Source organism: Perca fluviatilis, chromosome 23 (genome assembly GCF_010015445.1).
Source record: "Perca fluviatilis chromosome 23, GENO_Pfluv_1.0, whole genome shotgun sequence".
Lineage (NCBI taxonomy): Eukaryota > Metazoa > Chordata > Actinopteri > Perciformes > Percidae > Perca > Perca fluviatilis.
The window spans coordinates 8,780,673-8,802,162 of NC_053134.1; the positions used below are offsets into that span (position 1 = coordinate 8,780,673).

At 41.1% G+C, this 21,490-nt stretch overlaps 2 protein-coding genes across 3 annotated transcripts in view; both read right to left on the reverse strand.

The window, feature by feature from the left end:
- ppfia2 (PTPRF interacting protein alpha 2) overlaps positions 1 to 13,238 on the reverse strand; it is a 228,669-nt gene extending 215,431 nt beyond the window's left edge. Inside the window, exon 1 of the transcript XR_005638147.1 lies at positions 13,011 to 13,238. The gene's annotated coding sequence lies outside the window, so the exon portion shown is untranslated. The remainder of the gene's footprint in view (positions 1 to 13,010) is intronic.
- Positions 13,239 to 15,221: 1,983 nt separating this feature from the next.
- si:zfos-932h1.3 (zinc finger protein 184) lies at positions 15,222 to 21,387 on the reverse strand. Of its 2 annotated transcripts, XM_039791530.1 has the most exons (9): positions 21,250 to 21,387; positions 20,555 to 20,757; positions 20,371 to 20,472; positions 20,198 to 20,293; positions 20,006 to 20,116; positions 19,809 to 19,926; positions 18,200 to 18,986; positions 16,964 to 17,022; positions 15,222 to 16,860 (listed from the first exon to the last, which is right to left on the reverse strand). In XM_039791530.1, the coding sequence occupies exons 1-9, from the start codon at positions 21,281 to 21,283 to the stop codon at positions 15,344 to 15,346; spliced, it is 3,027 nt and encodes a 1,008-aa protein (XP_039647464.1). In that variant the 5' UTR covers positions 21,284 to 21,387; the 3' UTR covers positions 15,222 to 15,343. The 2 variants fall into 2 exon arrangements, with proteins under 2 accessions (XP_039647464.1, XP_039647465.1); XM_039791531.1 differs by lacking the exons at positions 20,555 to 20,757; positions 21,250 to 21,387 and having other exon boundaries at positions 20,198 to 20,288; positions 20,371 to 20,450.
- Between the last annotated feature and the right edge of the window lie 103 nt (positions 21,388 to 21,490).

Here is a 21,490-nt window from a genome sequence, read left to right on the forward strand (position 1 = left end):
ATCGGTATCGGCCTTGAAAAACCAGTATTTGTCGATCCCTAGAATGTGTACCGCTCTTCTTACTGAGCAGAAGGATGAACAAAAGAAGGCCGACGGTGACGGTGAGATGTGTGTCTGACTGAAAAAGGTGACTGTCATAAATATGCCGACGCATTAAAGCAACACTAGAGAACATGCCCCTCTTCGGTCCCCCTACAGGCTGGAAGCGGAATTGTCCATTAAATTATCCAGTTCATTCGAACTACAGATCCGCTACGCGATCTGGCAAACTTGCATAATGTAACGTAATGGACAATTCAGCTTCCAACCTGTAGGGGGACCGAAGCGGGACAAGTTCTCTAGCGTTGCTTTAAATTATGCTAAAGCTTCGTCAAACTGGTCAGCCGCGGTTGTTCTGAGCGGAAGTGAAAACAACCAGTAGGGGTCCGCTTTCTCTGGTTGTTCCATGCTACAGCGCCCCAAGCGACAACGATCAGACTGCAGCTCACGTTGGCGTTGCGTTACGATTTTTAGGTGACACACTCACATGTTTCTGCCTTTAAGTTGTGGGTCAGTAACCAAAACAATGAGCTAAAAGATGCTTTACAAAAAAAAAAGAAAAAAAAGGGGAGGTCAGGGAAACAACTACTACTACTACTACTACCAGTACATTTTGATTCACAATGTGCAGATCTTAACCCGTCTTATTATAGTTTATGAACCCATCAGGCTTGCCAGTTTGACAGGAAGACAACAAACCTGAAGGCAAAATGTTGTTCCGACTAATTGAGAATATATCCGAGTGTAAGCGAAGGTGAGCTGGATAACTTCGACTGAGTGTAATCAGTGTTTTTGTTGCTGCGAGCTTCACCATAGAGACAGTGATTTTATCTCTGTTATGAGGTGTGCCGTAAGATAATGGTGCTCTCTGGCTTTTATGAGCCGAGACCTCTACATCACAAACATATTTCATAAATACTCTCTGCTGTGTGTCGTCTAAGTAACACACGATTCAACCCCCCGTCGCCTGTCAGTGTAATGAAGATAAGGGGCTGCGGTGGGAATATAGTGGAAATAAATATGACCTCTACCGCAGACTATGTTCAGAGATCAATTGTTTGCCTTGTTTCACTCTGATATGTGGTTGGATATCATTTGAGCTGCACGGTGAGCCCCACACAGAAATATAATTGTGGTTGAGTATTTAAAAGCAAAAACATTTCAGTTTAATTACCTGAAAGCCAGAGAGGAAGTACGGTGATGGGAAACATCAGGTTCTTTGTAGTGTAAGATTGAATCAGGAGGTCACATATGGTATATGACCACACACACACACACACACACACACACACACACACACACACACACACACTCTTTGGGCAAGTTGACTTCAGACCACACAAACTGCAGGAAAAGCTTTTACTGTAGTTAATCCAGCAGAGACCATTTGTTAGAGTAAACTAACTCCTGCTTCACAGCGCAGCATGGCAACAGAACACACACACACTTTGGCTCCAATGGCTATCAAATTGTTTTTTTATTTTTGTCCTGACATTGATCTTTCAATACACAGATAATACTTCATTAGGGCCTTCCAATTCTCTACTGAAGGTGCTTCCTTATTTTTCCAGTTTTGCAATATAAATTTTTTACAGATAAGAGGAAAAAAAGTATCTGCCAACTAGTTGGCTATCTCGAATTGTACACTTTCTCAATGCAGCTTTGACATATCCTTTTGTTCAGCAGAAAACCAGGTCAATATTTCTATTAAATCATTCAGTGGTGAGCCATTCACATATGTCCAATGTTGTTTGATAACAATCTTCCCTTCACCTTAAACCCATTATAAACGGAAGAAGTATCACATCATTTAAAAAGTGAAGAAAAAGTTGGCACATCTCAAGTTCAAGTTACGGAGGACATAATACGCTCATTTCACTTATTTAATTAGGCTCACATCACAATAAATCAACACGGACGTGTTGCAGCACATAGCCTTCTTCAGAGCGTGCTGCGATATACACACACGCTAGGGCAGACTCACCACAGCTGAAGTAAAAGCAGCAATACCACAGAATACTATACAAGTCATGCATTCAAAATGTTACTTAAGTAAAAATACTAGCGTCAAAATACACTTAAAAGTACCAAAAGTAATAGCAATCACGCAGAATGGCCCATTTCAGAATAACGTAAATTATATTATTGGATTATAATTATTTACCGATCAATGCATGTTATCACTTTAAGGTTGCAGTTGGTAAATAGGGGGCTAATTTGAATTACTTTATATAGTGTTGGGTAGTTAATCAATAATTATTATATAATTAATAAACTCAATATGTAAACGAACAACAGTAATCTAATAAATGTAGTGGAGTAAAAAGTACAGCATTTCCCTCTGAAATGTAGTGGAGTGTGAAGTAACATAAAATGGAATTACTCAAATATAGTACCTGAAAATTGTACTGTGTCTGCCCGTACCTCTCTCTCTCTCTGTATATTGTGTTATCATGCAGGCTGCATTTGGGAGACTTGTGGCAAGATGAATCGCCAGTTCATAATAAAACAAGAAAACGGCTGCTCCCCCCCCCCCCACACTCTTCCATGAGAGTCCAATATTTTTAATACCAGTTAGATTTTCTTGATTTGAGGTTACTAAGTAACCAAGGTCGAAGTCACTGAAAAGTCTCTTGAATGATACCCAACAAGGCAATGAAGTCAGGTTGTGCACATTGGTCGTGTATGCGCCACGGCTTTTGGGTTCTGACTTCCTGGTTAGGGTTTGTTTCTTCGCCACCAGATCAGCTGAGCAGAGATCAAACTTCCAGAAAAAAAAAAAAAAAAAAAAAAACATCTCCCTATTTTGGAGGTCTTGCTTGCAACAGATTTATTGATTATTTTTTACAAATGAAGAAAAGTGTAGTGTTTGAAGCTAAATGTGTCACAACCAATACCAACTCCTGTGAGACAGATAATATTTTACCTGTGCTTTTATCTGTTTATAAAACTGAAATTTAGCAAGAATATATTATTAATACAGTAGTAGTGGTATACAGTAAGCAGTCATTGTAAAAATCAGCCAAGGCCATTTTATTGTTACTCCAATTCAGAGTCAAACACTCTCTTTCACTCTCTCTCTCTCCAGCGCACACACACTTTTACAATGGGCTACCCAGACATCCGCTGGGCAGGGAGGAGGTGTCTCCTAGCAACTGGTTCTCAGATTAAGCATTTTGGTCAGCCGGCTTTTTCTAAACAGGAGTACACTGGCACAGCACTGTGGTGGGTGTGATGAACTGACACAATGTTAGATATGGATTCAACAAATTGGAGTGGGCAAAAAAAATAAAAAATTAATACTGCAACGTTAGGAGACACGAGTAACTCATAGTTCTATAAAATAAATAAAAATAGACACAGAAGGACTGGACAAATGATAGTGTATTTGTAGGACTTATGTCTCACTTATTATTCTTGGCAACGAGTGGAAATGGTGTCATTGACTGCATCGCAGCACCGTCAAATTAATGCAGCACAGTAAAGCAAAGCACTTCATCATGTCGGACGTAAATTCCCTGGCCGGACAGATTTACATTGATTGAGCACACTAAGATGAGCTGAACACGCCCCTTTGGGCAATAAAGTGCCACAGTCAATCACCCATCAGACTCTCATCACAGCTGTATCCCTGCCACCCCAGCCCATCAGGCAGGTTTCTCTACAAGCTGTCCAGCAATATGTGGAGCCTGTGTCAACTGAGAGGAATGCAAAGGGTGCACAACAGAGGATTTGATCAGGGTGCAATTTGGGGGGGGGGGGGCAGCGTGGGATTTTCCCCCCCTTCTGGTCTACATATCCCTGCCTCTGCTGAATCATTTGTATCCCCGGTGGGAACAAAATGTATCTCCCCCCCCCCCGCCCCCTCAAAGTGATCAATGCTACTTCACCAAGAGACCATATATTATATACCAAAAATGTAAGTATTTCAAACTAAATGAAGCGCTGTAACGTGAACAGTCTATAGTGCCATAGAACCAAGGGTGTAACTTTGGTTTGAAATCCCATTTTCTGCATTTCTACATATATTTATGGACTATTGTGATACAAAATTCAGGAAATAATTCAGTTGATCATCAATCAATGATAAATTCTTCCAGAAAGAATAGCACTTAACTATGTACAAGAAAAAAAAAAAAGATGCCCTTTAGTTTCTTTATTGTTTAAAATAGGGGCTGTGTGTGTGTGTGTGTGTGTGTGTGTGTGTGTGTGTGTGTCCGCCACAGAGCTCCGGGACGCCGGCTACCAGTGGAAGTTGTCTAGCCGTGAATAGGTGACTGCGAGCCGGGTACAGGCACCGCCAGATGACGTCTTTACAGGGGCCGTGGTAGTGGAGTTTAGCCGGAAAAAGTGAGCGTCGCGCGGTGATGACAGTGAAGTTTAGGCCCCAAAACGTCTTTTAAGTTTAGGAAAAGGATCGTGGTTTGGATTAAAACACTCGCTCCAAGGAACGAACAAGCGCTTCCTGGGGGAAAGTATTTTGTTATCGCCGTGAAGTGAACTCCGCTCTCTGGCTTCAAAGCGATGCGTTTTATGTTGACACCATGTTGGGATATTTCATGATGACATCACTTTCCATTGAATATTGAAGTTCATAAATAAGTGTTTTGGCATGGCTGGCCGAGTAGCACTATATCCATGGTATTGGAAGGGGGATTTAAAATGCTCATATTATGCTTTTGGGCTTTTTCCTATATCGTGTAATATATCTTTTTTATGCATGTAATACGTTTAAAAAGTAAAAATGCCTCAAGTCCACCCCAAAGGGACTTACCATCTTCAACAGGAAACACTGTTCACAAACTGCTCCAAACAGCTCTATTGTAGTCCAGCCTTTACTTCTGTGACAAATAATGCTCGCCTAGCTGCTAGCGTGGCACGCCCTCATACTCTGCTTCAGACTGGCTTGCAGTGCTGACCTAGCTACTGCGCATGGGCGACTCCCAACAAAGATGGAACAGAAGTGCGATGCCTCACTCTGTAGCTAAAACAGAGAGCTCAACACACAGGGTGAAAAGAGGAGCTGCAGCAATGTGCAGTACAACAAAAATAAGGTTTTTTGAAAATTAAACCATGTAAACCTATTCCGATATAACCTCTAAATACAACTCCTCTAAATACAACTATGAACCAGAAAATTTGCATAATATGAGCACTTTAATTCTTGCATGTTTTGTTTTGCATTAACAAAAAAGACATCCCCCCCCCTGCTTTTTTTCGCAAATTGCACCCTGGATATGATGTCTTCAGAAGAAAAAGAGATCTGCAAATTTTGGAGATGGCTGAAATTTGAGGTTGCTAACAGGTGATCTCCATTGGTAGGGTCAATTATAGCGTGCAGGATTTTACAGAGCAGCATGCAAAACCACCTATGCTGAAGGAAAACTTCAACATTTTGGGATAAATGCTTATTTTCTTTCAAGAAATGGAAAAATAAAAATAATTGGGAAACAGCTAGCCTGGATCGAACCAACGGTACCAAAATTCAACCGACCAGTAAGGGTGGGCGATATGACGATACACATCGTTAAAATGATATTTAAATGGCCATCGTAGGAGTGCCTGGTTAGCTCACCTGGTTGAGCGTGCGCCCCTTGTACAGAGGCTCAGTCCTAGTGAATGAATACACACACACACACACACACACACACACACACACACACACACACACACACACACACACACACACACACACACACACACACACACACACACACACACACACACACACACACACACACACACACACACACACACACACACACACACACACACACACACACACACACGACCTGAAGTTAGTGCATGACTTATGTTAGTGCATCACTATGGTTATTGAATGTATACAGGGGGAAAGGGCAGTAGTAAAAGTAAACCACAAATAATATTATGTAATGTGATTTATAGGAGGTTTGAGAAATGGACCATTGCTGGCTTCCCAAACAAGTCCTCCAAGCTAAATGGCATTTTGTCATCCTTCCCAAAATGACACCGAAGCGTTTTCAGATCCAACAGGGAAGAACTTCATTTCACTCTTTATCATACATATGACCATTTTCTGACTGCCTTTTCGGTCACCTTAGCCGCTGTGGTTAAGGTTAGTTAGATGCAGGCGTTAGGCAGAGGCTAAACAATATCCTTGGTTGAGGTTAGGAAACTACTGTATCGTGATCATGGTTTTATATGGTCTCACAATCACTGGACCAGCAGGGAAACAGAAGAAATTAAACTTTTCTCCAACTCGGACTTTTAAAGCTAGAATATTTAACATTATTTAACTAACTAAACTTGTGACATTGTCTCATCTTGTTACTGGTATGTCGGGGCAATGGCATCCACCAACCAAGCCTGAGGGTTGTCAGTGATCTGGCCCTTTGTCCCCTTTTGCTTCTCTGCCCTCCTGCCCCATCAGCTTTCCCTCTCTCAGGTTAACTCATCCCAACCACAGCGAACCAATCAGTAAGGGCATCCCTTGTCACGTTGCGTAATTGACAAGTGATCCCTGGGAAATGCAGTGCAAAAGACACCACGGTAATAAAAGCCTCGACGATGAAGATGCCAGAATCACAAAAAAGTATACAAGTATATAAGTATTTTTTTTGTGGTCTACTGTCTGCCTTTCCGTGTGTTCTTGCAGTCAATTAGCCCACTTCTGAGACAAATTACAAAGCAAATAAAACAATATGAGAGGAAATGAAAACTGCTTCTGTACTAAAAGCTAGAAGTCTGAACTAAGTTTAAGGTTTGTTTGGACAGCCATATTTGATTTCCCTTTGCTAACAAAGAGCTTATCACGGCACGTTTATTATTGCAGTATTTTACAGTGCACACCTTGAAATCAAGCCAGATAGCTAGCATGATATATAGCTCATCACCATAGCTTGGCAGTGGCAGCATGAGAAGAGGTTAGCAGAGACAAGTCTGCCACCCCACAGTCCATCACAGTGGAAGTAATACGATGTAATTACAGTTGTACTCAGACCAAATCAATATCTGTGGAATGAGAATTAGCTTTAACGAGCAATTTATTATGTTGCAATGAAACGGACACTGCGGGTTATTCTCGCTTTCGTGCTCTCGTTAATTCACAAAGGAGTCCTCTGAGGAACACACTGCATGATGGGAACATTTCCTTCACATACGGGAATGCTAAAATGAAATTTGATCAGATCTATTTTAAGCATATTTCACATCACATGCAAGCAGTGTCACATTGTCATAAAAAGAAATGCTAAAGGAATGCCACTTTGACAAAACAATCCCAACTCAAGGTCCACTTCCAGAACTTTTTCACCTTCACCAAGAGACCATATATTATATACCAAAAATATAAGTATTTCAAACTAAATGAAGCGCTGTAACGTGAACAGTCTATAGTGCCATAGAACCAAGGGTGTAACTTTGGTTTGAAATCCCATTTCCTGCATTTCTACATATATTTATGGACTATTGTGATACAAAATTCAGGAAATAATTCAGTTGATCATCAATCAATGATAAATTCTTTCAGAAAGAATAGTGTGTGTGTGTGTGTGTGTGTGTGTGTGTGTGTGTGTGTGTGTGTGTGTGTGTGTCCGCCCGCCCGCCCGCCCGTCACAGAGCTCCGGGACGCCGGCTACCAGTGGAAGTTGTCTAGCCACGAATAGGTGACTGCGAGCCGGGTACAGGCACCGCCAGATGACGGTCCTACAGTCCCCCCTACCATATTACACGTTCTTCATGAATGCATGGAGTACCCTCTGTTGTGATATAAAAAAAAAAAATAAAATTAAAAAAAAATGGATTTGTTAACATGCTGATTACATCCATAACAACTTTTAGGACTTCTCATCTGGGTCAGCATCTGATGAATTCTTTTAATTTTATACACATGTACAGACCATTAACTAGATGTTTTAACGGTTTATAAATGTGTCGTCTCTCCCAGCAGTGATTGTTTTCAGCAGCTACTGAATATCTGCTCTGAATATGAGGTGAAATATGATGTTATATAATGCCAAAAAAAAAAAAAAAAAAAGTGCTGTCTTGATATGTAGGACAAAGATCTTTGTTTTCCAGACTTTTATCCATCAGGACAAGTGATGAGTGTCTGTAATAAAATTAAATATCTGGGTCACTACATTACTGATCAGTTATCTGATGATGAGGATATATACAGGCAGCGTCGCACATTAAATGCCCAAGCTAACATGTTGGTAAGAAAATTCCACATGAGCACTGATGATGTCAAAATGAGTTTGTTCAAAGCATGTTGCTCTCCTTTGTATACTGCTTCCTTATGGACTAAGTTTAAAAAGGCAAGCATGCAGAAGCTCAAGGTTGCTTATAATGACTGTATGAGGATACTGCTCAACAAACCCAGGTGCTCTAGTGCAAGTGACCCGTTTTGTAAGGCAGGTGTCAGCACCTTCCAGGCATTATTGAGGAGTCTTATCTAGAAATTAATTTGTTGCCTGAACGTCTCCCAGAACAGCATTGCAATGCTGCTAGTAAATCCTAGGTTTAGTGCCATACGATACCAATCATCACTAGGGAAACACTGGTATAAGTGTCTTTTATAGAAATGTAGTATTATTGTTTCTTTTGTTTTTATTTCTCTGTGTTTATACAGTCTATGTCTAAATGGACCTTGAGTCTGGAATTAAAGTTGATTAGTTTAGGTATTAGTGTTTGATGCTTCATAGGAAGAGTTACAGTTGCAAAATACACTTGTACACACTAAAATGTATACAATATTTATGTCCGCTTACAACCAAATGAAAGTGTTTTATATTGATTGTATACATAGTGCTTATGTGTGGAAAATAGGAAGGGTTAAAGTGTAACCAAATTCAACAACTCAATTTAGGAAGGGAAAAAGGAGGGATGCAAGAAATGTTGTAATGGTTCCATATCATGCTCATTTTTTAGGTTCATACTTGTATTTGGGTTTCTACTAGAAGGTTTACATGCTTTAATGTTAAAAAAACAATTTTTTCATCATACTGTGTCTAAATATCCCCGTCTGTCTAAACGCTCCGTTTTAGCGCCTGTCTCTCTCCACCGCAGGTCCTTCATTCCAGCAGCAGTCAGACTCTTTAATACAACATCATAATGTAGCACTGCTCACTGTTTCTGCAATATGAGCCATCACTGGACAATATTCTGCACTATACACATTTATCTATTTATCACTCTTTGCTACCTCCAACTGTGCAATATGTCATCTCTATTCATCCGCACCTTACTCATCTGTATATCTGCGTTTATATACGGTCTGTTTATATATGATCGTTTATTGTGTAAATACGGTTGTTTTATTACTATTATAACTAATTTTTTTTTTTTTTTTTAATTCACTCATTATACAACAATCGTACAAACAATCAAGGCACAATGTTATAGTACATTTGTCCAAAACGTGTTAACAGCTTTGAGGTAGAAAAATATATATATATATATATATATAGCAAATCATAATACAGAAAATAAAAATGAAATAAGATGCTAGGGGTCTTTTTAGTCCATTAGGGAATGTAAGTCCACCATTATAACTAATTCTATTTTCCCATTTCCTATACTTTATGTATATTTTTTCTCCTATGTCTACTTAATGTGTTATTCTGATGTGTGTACATTTTTAGCTGCTGTAGCACAGGAATTTCCCCAGTGTGGGATTAATAAAGTCTATATTATCTTATCTCTCGAAAAAGCACAGTTTGCTCTGATTGTTCAGCGTTTCTAGGTCTTCCGCATCTGCGCTCTCAGCGTCTCTGCACGTCATTGCAGCCAGGGAATAACAGTAATGGCACTGTAGCGGCACTTTCTACCCATACATGGTATAGTTGTGACGTCATAACCATACAGAAGTCTTGACGGCTCGTTTAAAAAGGCACCGCTTCTGAAAAACGGGCTGTGTGCATTTCATAGTACAGTATTTAGATAGCACCTTGACCTGCTTGATAATAAAAAAAGGGGGGTCCTTTAATTTGTCAATAATAGAAAAAAGGTCATGTTAATAGCAGAACGACTTATAGTCACAACACAGCTGTCAGGAAACATGGACATGATGAGACAAATCATCCGCAGGGCAACACAGAGTACAAACCAGTGAGACTATAGTTGATTTCTTAGATGACAACATAGTAGTATTGAATATGAAGGGCTTGTAGTAATATATAAAGAACATAGCTCAGGTAGATGTATCAGTGCCATGCTAAGGTTATGTAATGACTGATATAATTCAAAATAGTGCAAACATTTAGATATAACAATTACTACCATAACTCAGGGTGCCATTCATGACAGCAAAGTACATTCACGACAAATGAGTGTAGTCAATGCCAGCCGTTGCCTAGTGAAAGCAATTAATTATTAATTCTAGTCATTCTTTTTGAAGAACACTGACTTGTGCACTTGAATCACATTTTTCATGGTGATGTATGACTTACTGATACAGTTCTGCAACATCTCTTAGACAAAAGATACTATTTTTTTATTTTTATTAACCCAAATAAGGTCAGATGCATAATCATAATCAGAGCTATGGCTCTCTGTCAGAGATTTCATCGCATTGTGAGACACATGGGGAAAATCTAGCCGCCTGATGACACACACGCTACTGTCTGAGTCACCTCTCCTTGGATGAAGGGTATACAGTAGCAACACGACAGAAAGATTGAGATTGAGAATACTGGGCTTTGAGGAAGAGACAATGAGAACTAAAAAGGAACCAGGAGATTTGTTGAAATACAACACAAAGCAAAGAAAGGCTGTTATTTGCCGTTTCTGTTATTTTGAAAGATCACATTGTTGTCGGTCTATATAACAATGGACACATGAATTTCATTTTACACTATTGGGCAGGAAAAATAAAACCTATTGTCCCTCTGTAGACCTAAAAATGGAGCCGGATGTGTCAGTGAATTGTCTGAGGACAAAATACAAACTAAGTACTAATTGGTGAATAAATCGACCAATTTCTTTTAAGGATAACCTTACCTAAACTCAAACGATATAGTCTCGCTTTGCCAGACCTTCCTCCACAGTGCTGCAGAGGAGGGTCTGGCTAGTCTACACAGCATTCCGGGATGGGAGAAAAACGTGCTCTGGTTTATTGGCATTTCTTTAAACCAATCACAATCGTCATGGGCGGCGCTAAGCACCGGGCAGTGCCGCGGCGCTGCAAAATAGCCTCAGGAAGGAACTTGTTTTGGTGGAACGTGTGTACGTTCAAAAGTTGTTTTAGTCGTACAACAGAAAACTCAGATTGGACAGATAGTCTAGCTAGCTGTCTGGATTTACCCTGCAGAGATCTGAGGAGCAGTTAACCATAGTCCTCAGAAATCCACCGGAGTTTAAAATTCCAACACAAAGAAAGCGGAAGGTAACGGACATTCGGGCCAAAAAGAGTGAAATCCGGCGGCAAAGAAACGATCCCGGAAATGGAAAGTTGTGCATATAGACTATAAACAACATAACCTGAAATTGGGTTGGTCACCCCCCCAAAAAATAACCACCCCACTAAAAAAAAAAAAAAAAAAAACCCCATAAAAACACAAAAAAAAAAAAAAAAAAAAAACACCCCCCACAAACACCAATTTCCCCCCATTCCAAACACCCAGGATGTGTGTGTGCGAGTGGACAGAAAAGGAGAGCATGAAACAGAAAGAAAGAGATTAGAGAAAGAGAGATTTCCTTTTGGGAGTCAGATGAGGAGGATGTATTGTTCTCGTTTCTATTTTTGTTTTAGTTTTCAAACCGGGTTCTTTGCGCCTTGGCTTCTGGACATTGGGGGTCTGTATCACCATGCTACAGAGTCGGTGGCGTTTATTTACACTTCAGATACACGGAAGACCTCAAAATCCCAGCCTTTTAGCTAAAACAAACCCATGCTGTCAAAATCTGTAGTGAAGCATACCCCCAAAATGCAACAACATGGCTTCTTTTACATTTCTGTCTCTTGTCGCTGTACGTCTCTCTCTCTCTCTCGGGCAGAACTGTTATTTCAGAATGTGCTACTTAATTAAACAGAACGCTCCAGTGCTCTGCGGTTACCTGTCGATTGGTTTTACCTATTAAGCGTCACTCAATCCCATCCATCATGTGCAATGCATGCCATCTAATGTAATGATCCTAAGAAACAGTGTAAATCTCTTTTGACATATGTAAATGTCAGAAGTGACACTTAGATATGTCACTTCTGACAATAATCTGCAATAATATCAATCAATAGGCCTATATAATTCATTGAACTGGCTTTTACTCCTCTGCAAAAGCTTGTTTACTCTGTCCTGCTAAGATGGCAGTGCCTGGTGTGTGTGTGTGTGTGTGTGTGTGTGTGTGTGTGTGTGTGTGTGTGTGTGTGTGTGTGTGTTAGTATTTACAGTAACTGAATGCTCAGGAGTGCTGTCTGTGTATGAATTTATAGTAGGAGTAGTGCAGGGATGGAAAGAGAAGACTACGAAAACAGTACTATTGGTTTAAAAGACATATAGCCTACTTCAAATGTTACATAAAGATATAGGATACTGTTAAATTAAAGAACAATTTTGGGCTACAAGCTTAATTGCATTAAATGTCAAGTATAGGCCTACACTAGTGGAATAACGTCACACAACAGAGCCCAAAAGGTCCAAAGTAACCAACAATAAGTTCCATTTCCATAGAGGGACACATGCCTGTGCACACAACTGGTTATCTTATCAATTATAAATATACAACCGCATTCCTCTGTAGCCTCACTAGAATTAACCAGAAAAGTGACAAAACTCAGACAATTAAACAAAAATCACGACTTCACAGACATCACAGCGGGTAGGCTACAACAAGCAATATTAAGCCACCTAAATGAAATAGCCTGACACTTATAAAATCAACAGCAGAATAAAACATCACCAAAAACAAGACAACAAACGGAGGCGAGAAGGAGAAACTGCAGTTTATCTGCTACACCCACACCCACACACTTGCTAGCGTGTTGCTGTACTCACCTGTTAGAACCATGGTTTGACCCTTTTCTCTTAATACAGCCATGGTTTGAACGCCATTCTCGTCAGTCTGCTCCAGGTTTGACTTCTCTGCTCGTTCATTCTCAGAGAATAACATTTAAGCCGTCCACTCGGCCTCTCTGTCGCACTGTGGTTCCCACCAAGTTTTCAAACATTTGGAGCTGGATGAGGCCCTGCTCTGCTGGAGGAGGCACATGTTAGCATGTTAGCCAAACCCAGACTGCACCTGTTTGTTTGGGTGTGTTTGATTAGCTTGCTGGCCGGGTGGTGCATCAGGGATTAATTAAGGTAATTAAGGTAGATGCAACCATTTGTAAACGATGCCCTGGTACAATAATTGTTATAGCATATATCATACCCAATGACTGAATGATTTGGAAAGTAGGCTACTTTTTATTTTTGATAATTAAAAAATGGTTGCATCTACCTGAAAAAATACAAAACCACTGTTATAGTAATGAGAGTAAATGTTACTTCCACTCCTGATAGTATTGTGTGTGTGAGGGTAATTAATTCCCAGGACAGCTACACACACAACCACATATTAAATGTGATAATAGGGCTCGTAATTGGGGGGAGGGGTTTCAAGACGTGTTCCATGCATGCAAGACCTCAGCTGATTGTCAAGGGCAATGTCTCCATGAGGACAGTATACAGGATGACGTTTCTCTCCTTGTTTACCTTGAGAGGGATAATACATAAGGGGAAAGATGAGCAATGAGGTTTTATTTTATTATAGATTACCAACCAGGGTTCCAACATGTTTTTACATCTTTATCTTAAAGATCCCAATTTAATCAGAGAGCCATATGTTCAGATTTCAGCTGTTGTTAATATTTCATTGTATATGTATCAAAAGCATGGTGAAACAGATTCTGTGATTAACATGATCATTCCTATGCATTGTCTTCTTTGGGATGTTTACTGAGGGAAATCATATTGAATCAAAATTAAACAGTTCCTCGTTTTCTGTGAAGCCTTCATGTACGTTTACATCCTCAAACTGCACTTTGACCACCAGCGATTCACAAAATGGGAAAAAAAAAATCTCAGGGACCTTCCTGTGAAAGGCTCATGGGTAATGTCTGAGCATATTCCCGTTGTATTCTATGTGAGATGAGCCTATGGGAGAAACAGTGGGGAGTGAGCGCTTGAGGCTGGTTTGCCCTCCACATGACTGGACAGGGATCTTGGGAGGTCAGGTGGAAAACAGCGGAGGAGTTAGGCTCACGTCTCCTGGGGCCGGTGTGTGTGAGCACGAGGCGGGCTTACCCGCTGAGAGAGGGGCTACATTCAGACCTGCCCTGGGATTTCACAGCGCAATGCTCAAGATGTCCCGGGGCCTCACCTGGGAGAGATAGGTAATAAGTAACTCAGTGGGAGATAAGAAATATCTAGTGTGAGATTAGGTCGCCATCTTCTGGAAGGAAAGCAAAGTGCGTCCAGCTTTGAGTAAATGGAATCCTTTAGGAAGTCAAATAGTTTAGCTCCTTCTGCTTGTCAAAAGGGATTCCATTTCAAACAAACAATTGCATATGACTTCAGACATAATTTTAACTTACGTGTTGCAAACTTGAGAACTGTAGATGAGAGAGAAAAGTTACAAATGAAAGACTAGACATGTCAAAATGTTTGGAACTTTCAGAGTAGTTGACTCAAAGGCTGAAGGATGCCACAGTACCAAACGCTCCTTTTCCAAACATGATAGTGAAGTCAATATAGTCAAGAGCTGTGGACTCTCTCCTGATCAAAACTATCGGAACTCAAGCATCCTAAACAAATGCCACATATTTAAAAAGGTGCCCTGCCATATAAAACCGTTTTTACTTGCATTTTTTTTTTAAATATGTTAGGTCCATATGCGTTTGTGTTATGTTGTGAATGTGAAAATTAACTGCTACCTCCTCTGTCAGTTCTAGCCAATGAACAGAAATAAGCAGAGAAATCAGGCCAATTACAAAAGCTGGTCAGTCTGACATCATATTGCCTGAGCTCATTACTATTCATTAGCTCGCCCAGTTGGGCTGGGTAAAGGATTTTGACAGCCAGGCTCTCATTGGCTAGCTGTTAGCCAATCAGATTCAAACAGCTTAGCTAGTTGAATATTAATGAGAACTGGCACAAATCTAGATGAGTCTTCTTATAGGCTTTCTATACCACGCTAGAATGGCTTGAAACAAGGTAACCAAGGCATTTTTTCAACAAAAAATATGTTACAGAGTCCATGGTAGAACTTCAGATATATATATACCACAAAGTAATGAAATACGTGTGGCAGGGCACCTTTAACTACTGAGGTCATCTACATTATTCGTTTAACGATTTGATTCCTCAGGCTGTACAGAGTCCACAGACTGTGCAGCTCCTCCCTCGTCTGAGTGTTTCTTCATGTGTTTCTTCAGCGTGGCCTTGGATGGGAACGTCTTCATGCACTGCTCACAGTAGGGCCTCAGCGGCTTCAACCCCGAATGGCTTCGCTTGTGTCGCGCCAGCTCCGACGAGCTCTTGAACTTGAGCTCGCAGACGTTGCAGGGGTACGGCCTCTCCCCCGTGTGAATGCGCTGGTGCAGCTGAGCCTCGCCGAGCGTGAGGAAGGACTTCTCGCAGTGTCCGCAGGGGAACGGCCGCTCTCCCGTGTGGATGAGATTGTGTCTGGTGAGCGCGTACGGCTTGGTGAAGCCCTTCCCGCAGTAGGCGCAGGGGTACGGGCGGGCGCCGCTGTGCGAGACGATGTGTTCCTGCTGGGTTTTCTTGCTCTTGAAGCGCTTGTCGCACTGAGGGCAGGAGTAGGGCCTGTCGTCCACGTGGGACCGGTGATGTTTCGAAAGCTCTCCCTGCGATAAAAAGCCCTTCCCACACTGAGAGCAGAGGAAAGGCTTCTCCCCGGTGTGCATCCTCTCGTGTCTGGCCAGCACAGACACCAGGGTGAACCTCTTGGGGCAGTGGGAGCACTGGAACGGCCGCTCCCCCGTGTGAACACGGAGGTGTTTCATCAGCATAAAGCGGAGCGAGAAGCGTTTGCTGCACTGGTTGCACTGGTACGGTCGCTCGCCAGTGTGGGTGGATAGGTGGCGCTTTACGTCCGACCTCCGAGTGTACGTCTTCTCGCAATGCGGACACTTAAATTGACTCTTCACTTGATGCATCTGCCGGTGCTGGGAGCGCGCGAGCAGGGAGTCGAAGCCCTCGCCGCACTGCTGGCAGACGTAGCGCTTGGCGGCGACGTGCGACTTCCTGTGCTCGTGCAGCTCGGAGGACGTGGGGAAGCTGTGGCTGCAGATGGAGCACATCTGAGGAAGCCGGCTCTCCTCCGAGTGGGACTTCTTATGGTGGACGGTCAGCGCGCGGAGGTTGGCGAAGGAGCTCCCGCACAGCTCGCAGGAGAAAGAGATGGCCACGCCGTGATGTTTGCTCTCGTGCTTGGCCAGATCCCACGAGTGCTGGAAGGTCCGGTCACACCGCGAGCAACGAAACGGTCTCTCGCCGGTGTGCGTGAGCTGGTGTCTCCTCACGTCGGACGACCGGGTGAACGTCTTACCGCACGTTTGGCACGCGAGGGCCTTCGGTCTGCTTTGCGACTGTGGCGCATCGCTCTGACTGTCGCACTGTCGTGCTTTGCTCTCCTCCGTGGTTCTTTTGGGGAACAGTTTAATGGACGTAAAAATCTCATCAGTGCTGGAAGGAGACGGTGTAAATTTGGCTCCTGAGAGAGTACTGTACACGTCAGTGCGAACACTCTGCATGTGGAAGTGAGGCGGGCTGCTTTGGTCCGAGTTGTGGAAGGGACACTGTGAGCAGGTGAAGATGATGGAGGTCATCTCGTCCGAATCACCTGCAAATAAAAAAAAATAAAAGACATAAGTGTGGGTTAAATATGTGGATTTGTTTTTGAAAAGGTCCAAGATGTTTCTCTTTTTTCCATGTCAACCCATTACCTTTTTCGATTCCTTTGATGGCTATAACCGAGGGGGCGACTGATACGTCGGCTTTGCTCCTGGTGAAAATAAAAATGTTGTTGTTGAATCTTTAAATGTAGATTTGACATTTTGGGAAATAATTGTACATATTGTCTCATAATTGTGTTTTGGGAAAGGGTACTGCATGTAAAGTATTGATGAAGTATTGATTTTTCTCATCTTATTAATTCATTTCCCCCAAATTATCAACTTATTCCTTTAAAGAAATATTCTTAATGGAAGAAAAAAAACGGACACATATCTTGAGAGCACAAAAAAAATCACGAGTAAAAACTAAAATGTGAAAAATTGACATCATTCAAGTTTCAAAACAGCAGAACAACAAATTCATTCACCAACAGGAGGGCATGAATGACAAGAAATGTCACCGTAACTGTATTTCCCAGACTGTTTTTGTTACTGTTATTATGTATTGTAAAATGTGAGTGAGAAATAAAATATAAAATTAAACGGACAAGAAATTAGGACTGGGCAATATGGAGAAAATCAAATATCACGATATTTTTGACCAAATACCTCGATATCGATACCGCAACGATACTGTAGTAAGGCAAATAATAGAGCAGCTAGAACAGTCTGGTAAGTTCAGAAAATGACATCACTTTACTGTAATGCAGCCTTTAAAACCAGGAGAAGACACTTATGCCATATTACGATATAATGATATCCCAAATAGGATTCCTCAGTGTAAAACAGCTTTCTCAAGTGTGGCTATCAGACAGTGGAATAAGTTGCCAACAGAGCTGATAACGTGTAAATTTTAACATTTTTTCATATCGGGCCAAAAAAATGGCTTCTTTTAAAACAAACATGTTCACATAATGTATAGTAATTGATGTGTATGTGGGAGCATATTTGTAAATGAATGTTGATGAATGAATGAAGGGTGTGATCATTTTAATGTTGGTTTTGGGATAAATAAATGTATTATTAAATGTATTTGTTGACATCAGCCTGCCCAGGGACTACAGGTGGAAACTAGCACAAGTGCTACAACCTGGTATAATGCATCGCTCCTGTCTAAGGTTAATGTATATTGTACATTGTCCCTGTTTAAATAAATAAATAATAAAAAATAAAAATCTAAGACGATATCTAGTCTCATATCACGATATCGATATATTGCCCAGCTCTACTAAAAATACTATCTCAAAAGAGGAAGCAGTTATGACATTACAGTATAAGTTTGTGTACATTTTTGGTTCCTCGCTACTTTCTCTGGATGACCTCTGGATTTGACACGTCTCCTGCCAACTGGGTGGGGTCTTCATTTGTAGACGAGTGGATCGGCGCACATTAGCCGAACTGGGAGACTGTTGGGACTCCGAGACTGGGTCCTCACTGGGGACGTCGGTCATTTCTTCGTGGACAGAAAAGGATTCACGATCACCCTTCAAATCTGCCCAAGAGTCCGTATTGCTCTCTACGCCTTCAGGTTGGAAATCCTCCTTCACCTCTTCGACGTTTCCTCGTTTCTCGTCAGTTGGGTCGCTTGTTTCTTGTCCGTCGTGTGTTTTTCCTTCACCTGGTGCAGTTCCAAGCTCACCATTACGGGACGAATCATTGCTCCTTCCTGTCGGAACATCTTGACCGAGGCTCTCCTTCCTTAGTGCAAACGTTTTTGTCAGAGTCTCCAGAGCTTTAGCCACATCCACAGTTTCACTTGGTTCTTCTGCCCTCGAGCTGGTAGCCTCCTCACAGCCGGCGGTATCGGCGCTAACTATCTCCTCTTCGTAGAAATCAGTCTGAAGTTGCACTTCGGCTGACTCGATCATTTCTTGATCTACTTCAGACGCTCCAACTTCCACTTCGGTGTAGACGGCAACAACGCTGTACTGGTCCGCTCCAACTAAAGTGACGGGGTTTAGCACATTAGCATAGTTGTGGATTGATTCCAGTCCGACAGAGAGGTTTGTTTTTTGCGAGGGAGGAATGGATAAAGCAGACATGATGCAGCTACCGATCGTGGATGAAGGGCCACCTAAAAAAAAAAGAAATAAAAAAAAGTCACTGGTGGAAAAACTGTACTTTTAAAAAGGCCCTTACTGGAAACTATACTTAAAAATACCTAAAAAAAAATGCAGTGTTGTACCTAATATTACTTTTAATTTTCTTATTACTTTTATCAATTAATCGTTTAATTACTTAGTCAATAAAAACATCAGAAAATAGTCATTAATGCTTGTCGCACTTTTTTCAGAACCCAGGTGACATCAAATTGTTTGTTTTTTAAGACCAAAAGTCTAAAACCCAAAGATACTTATTTAACTATTAGATTAGACTTTGATTAAGAAGCTCTCGATTTAATGCGGTTCCAAAGGATTCAGTTGCATATGATGAATGCAAATATTGCATAAATATAAAAGCGCTTTTCAGATTGTAATCTGGGAATTTCAGTCTCTTTTTATTCCACAAGTAAGCAACACAGGTGAATATATTACTGCTTAACGTGCCAATTGTAAGCTAAATTGTAACACATTTCCCTATTATAGAATTGTGTGTCAAAACTTGCAGCCAAGTACATAATATTCTAATATGTATAACAAGTAACCAAGTGTACACACAACATTTTGTGCATATTTACACATAATCTCTGAGAAAAGACACAGATGCAACAATCGATTTTGGAATTTTAAGACTTTTTGGAATTTTTTTTTTTACTCCTGATGATATAACAAAGAAAGAAAAAAACAATCCTTACATTTAAGAAGCTTAAACCAGAGCATGTTTCAGACATTTTGCTTGATAATTGACTGCAACTGCAATTGTCAGTCAGTGGACTAATAATTGCAGCTCTACTCACATGGCATTTTCAGTAGTCCTGAACTTTTGTAGTGTTGGAAGATTAAGCTCAGGTCTTCAGGTGAGGACTGAACACATTCCTCCCACATAGAAGGAGCAGAGCCGAGCCAGGCTGCAGTCTGTAATCACAGTTTGTGGTAAATGGTGCACGTTTTGGAGAAGAAAAACAACCTGAGACATCTGGATAGACAGACTGACCTGTTTTAAGTCCGGTACTGGAAGCAGCTTTACCAGTTTTGAGAGCAGCTCCCACAATAACACGTGCAGAGCAGCATCATATTGTGGCCCATATTCCACTGGGAACACCTCCTGTAAGATATTATTAAATGTTATTATAGCACTTTATTAAGACTGTTCTCAGACTAAGAAATTATATTTAATCCGTCTGACCTGGTAGAAATATGCTCTCTCAACTGGATCTTTCAGCAGGCTCTGAACAAGTGCAATGAAAGTGGACTCTGTCGTTTTCACCTCTGCGTCCCTGTACTGCCACAGAAAGGACTCGTGTCATTTATGGATTATCATTATTTGTTTTCAGAAAGGTATTCCTTTTCTGCACTTACATCTGTGTTTGCAGAGGCTATTGGGAGTCTATCCAAATAGCTCTGGATCAATTGAGAATCAACAGAACCCCGAGCCGAGCCTTTGCAAAGTTCCAGAATCAACTGAAATATCAACAAATGGTTACTGGAAAAATGATTAAAGCGAAATTAGCATATATTCTTACAATACCCAACTTCTGCTCACCCTTGCTTTTAGACCCAGAATGAGCTGGGCTCTCTGTCTGTGGTTGATCAGTCCAGGGAACGCCTCTGTCACCATTAACACAAACTCCTGGATCTTCTCATAATTCATCACATCTTTCCGCTTCGCCAGCTGCCACATAGCAGCAGACAGAAGCTGCAGTGGGGGCACCAGGAGGCGAAGACATGAAAGAGCTAGGCTCGGGTCTGTAACATAAAGGGGTAATGTGAAAGATGGTCTGTTGAGGGCATCAATGAGCTTTTAATGAAAGAGAGCACTTGCAAACAAATTCATCTTTAACTTAAGCTATTTTAAGAAACCTATATTTATAATTCGCTCTTTCACAATAGAAATATCAGAGGTTGGTTAAAATTACTGATAAATCTACATTTTATGTGTAAACTACCCCCAATAGAACCTGTCATAAGCCCATGAACCAGTGTAATAGCTGGACAAACCTATTTAATGTGGGTTTTATAAGACTTGCAACCTGGTATCTGCAGCTGTGCTTTAGGTCTCGGAACAATGAACTGTATTACATGACATTGTTATTTAGAATCGGACTATAACAAGTTAATTTCTAACGCAACAGCTCCAGTCTGACAGCTTCTGACTGTCATGATTCCTGTAGATAGACGGGTCCCGCTAACTGTACTAGCCTGCTTTAAACAGCATGAGCAATTTATGAATTTACGTACCGTTTATTGTCTCTATTGACCCGATAACCTCCATTCGAGTTGTATGTTTCCTGTAGCGTTGCGAAATAAATGTAAAATAATGTTGTTAGATATTTTAGCTAACATGCGCTGTTAGTACGCAAGCATTCGTTTCCTCAACTCTTCTCTAGCGTTTCCTCTTTTCAAAATAAAAAAAAAAGTCTCCGCTGTGACTGCCCGAACATTAAAATCCAATTTTCTCTCCTATCTTAAAATTTAAAAA